General features: G+C 39.2%; 1 protein-coding gene across 2 annotated transcripts in view; it reads right to left on the bottom strand.

Annotated features, from left to right (window-relative positions):
* The window catches only part of nifk (nucleolar protein interacting with the FHA domain of MKI67), a 16,268-nt gene extending 10,214 nt beyond the window's left edge, over window positions 1–6,054 (bottom strand). Inside the window, exons 1-4 of one of the 2 annotated variants that reach the window (XM_088416060.1) lie at window positions 5,826–6,054; window positions 3,566–3,694; window positions 2,196–2,304; window positions 529–740 (exon numbers count right to left, since the gene is read on the bottom strand). In XM_088416060.1, coding sequence (XP_088272186.1) covers window positions 529–740; window positions 2,196–2,304; window positions 3,566–3,694; window positions 5,826–5,942 — 567 coding nt within the window. In that variant the 5' untranslated portion in view covers window positions 5,943–6,054. The remainder of the gene's footprint in view (window positions 1–528; window positions 741–2,195; window positions 2,305–3,565; window positions 3,695–5,825) is intronic. The other variant, XM_088416061.1, reaches the window with a different exon arrangement.
* Between the last annotated feature and the right edge of the window lie 1,337 nt (window positions 6,055–7,391).

Here is a 7,391-nt window from a genome sequence, read left to right as displayed (position 1 = left end):
GGTTGTCATCTAAAACAGTGACCAATCGCCACCAAAATTCTTATGTACATTCCTAATCTTTTCATCTTAAAACTTTGACAAATAACCTGTTCTAAATCAGTGGAGCTCAAACTATAGTTTAAGTATTTGCGGCCCATCATCAAATTTTGGCGGCCCAGGACAGCTACTAAAAGATTGCGATAGGAAAATGAAGCCTCGCGAACTAACTGTGGAATTTTTTAAAGCTCTATAGGGTGCAATAGAAGAATTTAATTTCCTTTGCATTTTTAAACAAAGTTTGCCATCTTGAGGAGGGAAAAAAATGTCAAAATTGATTCATGAGGCTTCATTTTCCCATCACTGCTAAAAACATCAATTGACATTGCCCACAAGGCTAGTAAAATAAATAAATAAATAAATTTGACAGCCCTCCTATTAATAAAAAAAAAAAAAAACTTTAAAATTAAACTAGTATGAAAAGAGTTCTATAAAGATTATAAAAAAATACATTAAAAAAATCAAACGAGTATGGAAGTTTGAAGCACTTACAAATCCTGGAAAGTCATAGTCAATGCCTTGTGCTGAAAGCCTCTTGCGGAGCTTTCGCTCCTTGTGCAGAAGCTTGTTCGTCATTTTGGATACCTGTTCACTGGTATGCTTCTTGTTGTAGCGGACTACAGCTGGCTTTGAAGGTTTTTTAAAGGTCCTGTCAGAGCCAGCAAACAGCTTCTCATGCAATTTGTCTTGTGGAATTACATGGCCTTTAAAATAAAAAAGAAAGTAATATGGGTTAAGAAATTGCTTTTCTTCCACGCACACAAGGCGCTGTTAGCCCAACACTTATGGTACCTCGTGAGTTTCGATCATGTGTTTGGAATAATGTGACCAATCAAAATGGCGACAGCCAAATTGACAGAGGGTAATAGGGCGGTTCCATTGCATTGTCCCGTTTGTACTTTTAGTTAAAGGTAGGCATAATCTTGCAGAAATAGCATCTAATTTATACTTCAGGCCAGCCTTCAAAATGTACCCATACGAAGCCGCCTATTTGGGTCTGAGGAGTGCCTAAGAACCAAAATTATAGAGGCGGTTCAATACTCTGGGCCAAGGGCGCAGCTTCCTTGCCACGCCGACAACTCCCCTGCACATGAGGCACTGATGACAAAATGCCGAGCGTTAAAATGTTATGGTGATATTGAGTAATGCCATAAAATACAATACACACATAAAAGCAAAAAATAAATATTTTACTTCATGAAGCCACAATCTTTTTTTTTCCCTTTTAAAAAAAAAAAAAAACAACTTGTTTTTATCGGACTGAAATTGTGACATGGCAAAAAAACTACAGTATTTCCTTGTCTTGAAACGGTAGCACCTGATATTTTGCACAGTGAATCCCAGTGATGACCAAACTAATGTGCTTTTACTCAGGTAAGACAGCACATTTAATGGGATACTGTGTGATTTTTCACATGCGCTGGTGGGAGGTCTAGGGCCATTACAGTAAATGCAGCACCTCCTGCTGGCCGTAGCTATAACAAACATGGCGACATCCAGGGGAGTGCCACCCCCCATGTAATATAACTTAATGATAACTAGACCTTCGTTTACAATGAAAACATACTGTTGGTTGTAAAGAACACATTTATTTGTAAGTTTTTAAAATTTATAATAATCTAATTTATTCATTTTTAATGAAAAGCGGTCTAAATCTGACAGTGTCACTTTATAGAAGCATGGTTAATCAAAAATTGATCGGACGGCACTGCAACTGTGTCAAGACTCAACAGCAAAGGCAAATGTGCAGATTATTGTTTGCTTGTTAAACTACTTTTGAAAAGCATTCACCTGCTGCTAGCAGCTAGACTCTTAGGTCTCGACTGGCAGTAAATAGCATTATACTTATTTACACCAGTTAATTGCTGCTTTTAGTGTCATTAGTTAGTGATTGAATATGATTTTGGGTTGGTGTGGTGTTAATGGCACCAAAAGGTGATGGCATCAAAAGGACAGGGTCCTGTGAGGAAAACAATTGAAACAGGAAGCCAGCTACCAAAACAAACGTTCATCCTTAAACTGCATCTGAATATGAGGTCCATACCACTCATGACTGCTTACTTTACAAGGTGAGTTCATTTCAAGCTACATCACTTACTGCTCTGTGACAAGTGACCAGTCTGGTGAAATTCGCACATGAATGCATATGATATACTCACATTTAATGAGTCTTTCTCCCATCAAGTAATTGTTCATGGTCTCGGCTACAATCTTGGCTACTTCATCGCATTCAAATTCCACAAATGCGTAGCCTTTGCTTCCTCCTGTCTGAAAGCAATTGTATAAAAAGTTAAAAAAAAATCATAAATGGCTCAGTCGAATGTGACAATATGGTGCCGATGATTTATTTTGGTTTGTAGGAGCAAAATAATTTAAGCTCAGGTATTTGACCATATATCACGGTTACGCACAAGCTACAAGCTAGTAGTAAGCTAGTAGTAAGCGAGCGTTATGGCAAGCAGATGAGATAATTCAATCCTAAACCACATTTGTTGAGTTGTGCTGTACACGATAGAATGACGTTTTTTACGTTTTTTTACAACGTCAGGAACAGTCTCTAGATGCTTAGCAGTGATCAATGTTTAGTTTGAAAAACACCATTTGGAACCTTAACATTAACAAAAAGCATTGGAGCACCAGTCGGCGTCAACCTTAAGAAGCACAGTTTCGCGTGTCTGGTGTTTTTCAACATGAACGTTACCACTTTCCTCTCGAGTGATGTTTCTGGAGCAGTCTGGGACATTTCTAAGCACATAATTTTCTTTTAGCATGATAGATGTTTGTTATTGAAACAATGTTTTATTATATATTTTGTTTAAAAATAAAACTTTTTATAATGTAGGAAAATGAATATTAAGCAACAAAGAAAAATGGCAAATTACCCAAAAAGATTTTAAAATTATATGCTTTGGAGCGTTATGGAGCATGTTGGCACACTGACACATTGTGTTGATACTGTGTCGATATTGTGTCATCAGTATGAAATTGGAAGTATTAAAATAGAAAAACACTTGTTCATCTGAGAAATGATGAGAGTGTGAACACTGTTAGGGGTCGAATAGCGGACCCTTCTCACGTTGGCCCGGTACATTAACCACCGTACCAAGCAGCCTGTTGATGAAACAGATAAAATTCCAATTGAAAACGAACCATTAGGAATGACAGTTAAAATTCTAATTGACCACGAATGGGAGTGTTCTGCATTGGGAGTGAATGTTGAATTGTTTCGAAAAATGTGGAAAAAATATCTGCAATGTGTGAATTATGGGAATGTTGGGAGTGATAACGCGCTCACAAGGCAGTGAAACAACTGTGTGATTTGGCTCGTTTCAGCGGTTGCGTCATGTTGACAGACGCATTTCCTTATAAACCAGTTTGGCACGTTTTTGCTATGTCGACGCAGTTCTATGAGTTCATGTGTTGGTCATGTGATTATTTTGAATCAATACACGCACCGACGCAGGGGTTGTTCCCTGAGCTCGGCACACGCATCGGCGCATCGTTTGCTAGACCCATCACTTGAAATTACCTTTTTACTCCTGGATAGTCGTAGCCGTGAAACTGTCCCAAACTGTTCAAAATAGACTTTGAGCTGTGTCTCAAAGAGTCCAAGAGGCAAATGACCAACATATATGACCCCAGGTGTCAGACGTTTTCCCTGGAAAACAGATCAGGTATTAAGTTTCAGTATGTGCATTTATACTTTATGTGAAATGTATACTCTTAACCAGTTATCCTCATGAGGGCCATGGGTGTACTGGAGTTTATCCCAGTTGACTGGGCAAGAGCCAGGGTACACACTGACGTGGTTGCCAACCAATTGCAGGGCACACAAAAAGATGAACAACCAAGCAAAAAAACACCTAAGGATAATTTAGTGTGTCCACTTTACACATATCTATGGTCATGAACTGTGGGTCAGGACCGAAAGAATGACTATCCCGGATACAAATGGCCAAAATGGGCTTCCTCCGCAGGAAGTCCAGGCTCTCCCATACAAGATAGGGTGAGAAGCTTGATCATCCGGGAGGGGGTCAATGTCGAATCACTGCTCCTACACATTGATCGAAGTCAGTTGAGGTGGCTCAGACATCCAGTTAGGATGCCTCCTGGATGTCTCCTTCGTGAGGCGATCCGGGCATGACCCACCGGGAAGAGGCCCTGGGGACAACCCAGGACACGCTGGAGAGACTATGTCTGTCAGCTGGCATGGGCCTTGTGATCCCCCCGGAGGAGCTGGACAAGGTGAATGGGGAGTGGATGGCCTTTCATAAAGCAAAGCATGCGCATACCATGTCTTCCTATTGTGATGATAGTCTGATGTTAGTTTATTTAATGAAGTGGCTTGGACTGACTGTCGGGGCTGCGAATTATTCCGGTGTGACGATGTGAATGAGATTTTTTGCGTTGTTACTCTACATTAGGTGTGTCCTTTGTGTCGATGGTGGTCAACTGGGGGCCCGCCTAGCTATTGTCAGTCAATCACATGGCATGTTACTAAATTGATTTTTTTGTTTGTTTGTTTAATTAAAAAAAACAAAAAATGAATGTTCATCAAGAAAAAAAAAACACTTGTTGTTTACATCAACTGCTGCTCACTGGGTGGTAAAAAGATAACCAAGTAGCAAATCATTCATACAAGTAATATATGAAACAAGTAATGTTTGTTTCATACATTACTTGATATTCCACATTTTATTTTGAAGTATTGAAATCCTCAGAACGTTTGGCCTCTTGACACAATGAATGTAGCTTGACAGGCAGCATTTACATGAGAGTCTCATTTAACTTCTGCTAAATGAATGTAGCTTGACAGGCAGCATTTATCCGAGAGTCTCATTTAACTTCTGCTAACGCTAAACTGCTCAGATTAAAAAAGTAGATCTTGGGGCAAAAACGTTTGGGCAGCCCTGCTCTGCTCTGCTCTAGGGTATTGTGCTGTTATTAAATGGGGGGGGGGGGGGGGGGGGGGGGGTCATAAATGGGTGGTACTTCTTTTCATGTTTGAAATAAATAACTAAATTAAAAATTAGAACTGGTGACTGGTGAAGACTTTAAAGAAAGGCTGAGTGCCAAACACTACGTCCTGGTGATTACCATGTGAGTAACCTCCCATAAAAACTTAAAAAACTCATCGCCATTTTGATGTTGCGGCAAAGGTACAACGTAGAAATTTGTTTTAATAACCACACAAAAATGAGTAAGTAGTGCAAATATGTGAAAACATCACCTACTAAATGTGAGAAAGGGCAATTGTAGTTTTGTAAACTGGAATGCAAAACTGAATTTAAGGGAGTGCGTCCGTGAAACCCATATCAGTGTCTCGCTTGACTACACCTCCTCCTATGTCAGAACCGCATGGCGCTAATACTGTATGCTAAGATAACGCCCACTATGCAAGAGTGGGGGTTTGAACGGCTCTTTAAATAGATTCAATTGTTATCGTTAACTGTGAGGAGCAGTCAAAAAAAATAAAATCCGCGTGAGGCAGACGTGCAAAGCAGTCAATCCGTCTGTTAAATATTTCCTTATTTTAAAGCAGACCTTGATTTTAACGCACACAAATGATACTATTATTAGTCAATTCACTCATTCAATCAAATGAAATGAAACCGTTTAAATCAAACGAAACACATGCACACGCATCAAAATGTTGACGCTTAGTTTGCCGCAGATGGTACTTTTACCCTTCACTTTGTAGGCCTCCTACGGTTCATTTTAATGTATTTTAAATATATTTAAATTAAATTGGTACGTCGATCATAAACGTTGTAGTTAAATTAACCCACCTTGCTGGATTTCTTCAACTCCTTAACCTTCTTTTTGAACTCGCACTCTTGCTCAGGATTCAACGACAGTAGTTCTTTTGGAGGCTTAGAACTCGCTTCTCCTTTATCTTCAGCCATGTCGGTTACTTAATACTGAGTATCATAAATTGTAGAAAAATAAAAGAGCACCCCTTTACTTTACTGATACCACGTTGATCTCCTTATCCGGTTGACAAAACAAGAACGACGAAGTAACTAGTTGACAGAAAGGTGTAGCTAAATAATTAGGAGCGCCCTCAGTCGGTATGGCGTGAAACTACAGTTTGTTTGGTTGGTTTTTTTTTTTTTTGCTTGTTTTTATTGATTTTTGAGGGAGTACGGAACCCTTCTGCTGCCAGGGTATGAAAGAAAATATTGTGTATTCATCCGTACCTTCAATTTATTACTGTAATCGGTTTCCTCAGTTCACTAATCCATATCCTCAGTTGTGTTTCCCCAGTATCTTGCAATTTGCAGGTCCTTGCGCACTCCCTCAGCTCTTGCTGCGATATAGATCGATGTTGTCCTTTCAGCTAACAGGACGGTTTCATTATTTTACGAATGTTGCTTTTTACCATTGTAGCGAGTGTGTGCTATTGTTGAAGGATAGAGCCATCATTAGTGTTCAGACAATTCGTTTTGACTGAGCGGTACTGATCGCCAAAATCAAAATCTGCTAATGTCTTTTTAACGCTATTTAAGTATTAGCAAATTGAGAGTAGGATTACTAAATAGGGAACGGATTAGTAAACTGGGGGTATGTATTAGTACACTGAGGCAGTGGCATCTCTACATGAAAAGTTGAGTGGGGCACCAGAGTGGGCAGGAGCAGCCAAACATACACAATAAATTCCATTTTAATTAAAGAACACAATTCTTTTTAATTATAGGTTTACAAATTAAGTCCATGAATAAGCCCTTAAAAATATCACTCATCAGAGTTGTTCATTTGTTGAATAGAAAGGATGCATGTCAATCTTCCATCTGGGCAAACTTGTTAAAAACACACTTGTCAAAGTCCAATAATCCATGAATTACTTCATTTTCAATGGACAACATACAGCTGCTAGTGCATTCATGAATCTCTGATGGCCCATTTGAGTTTCTTGTAAATGTCTTGATCTTTTTGAGCGTTGAAAAGTTTTTGTTTTTTTTCTGACTCAGTTGCTGTCATTGGAGTTGTGATGAAAATTTTAAGCAATGACAAAATTTCAGATCATGCAATGTCATTAAGGGTGTTACCAGGATGCCACTCTGAGTGACTGTACAGCAGTTTTTAGTTGTACATTGCTTGTGCCTATCCCAGCTGACTTTGGGCAGTAGACGGGGGACACCCTGAACTGGTTGCCAGCCAAACGCAGGGCACACGGGACAAACACCATTCATACACCCAATCACACCTAAGGACAATTTAGTGTGTCCAATACACCTGATGTAGGAGCCAATTTGGAATAATTTATCCCTCATGATCCTGTGAACAGCATGAATTAAAATTTCATTAATTAAAATTTCTGTTGTTGAATGGTCAAGAGATGGACAGTTATTTGT

This window comes from Hippichthys cyanospilos, chromosome 5 (assembly GCF_059441005.1).
Source record: "Hippichthys cyanospilos isolate Australia breed blue-spotted pipefish chromosome 5, RoL_Hcya_1.0, whole genome shotgun sequence".
Taxonomy (NCBI): domain Eukaryota; kingdom Metazoa; phylum Chordata; class Actinopteri; order Syngnathiformes; family Syngnathidae; genus Hippichthys; species Hippichthys cyanospilos.
This window is presented reverse-complemented; position numbering and strand designations above follow the sequence as displayed.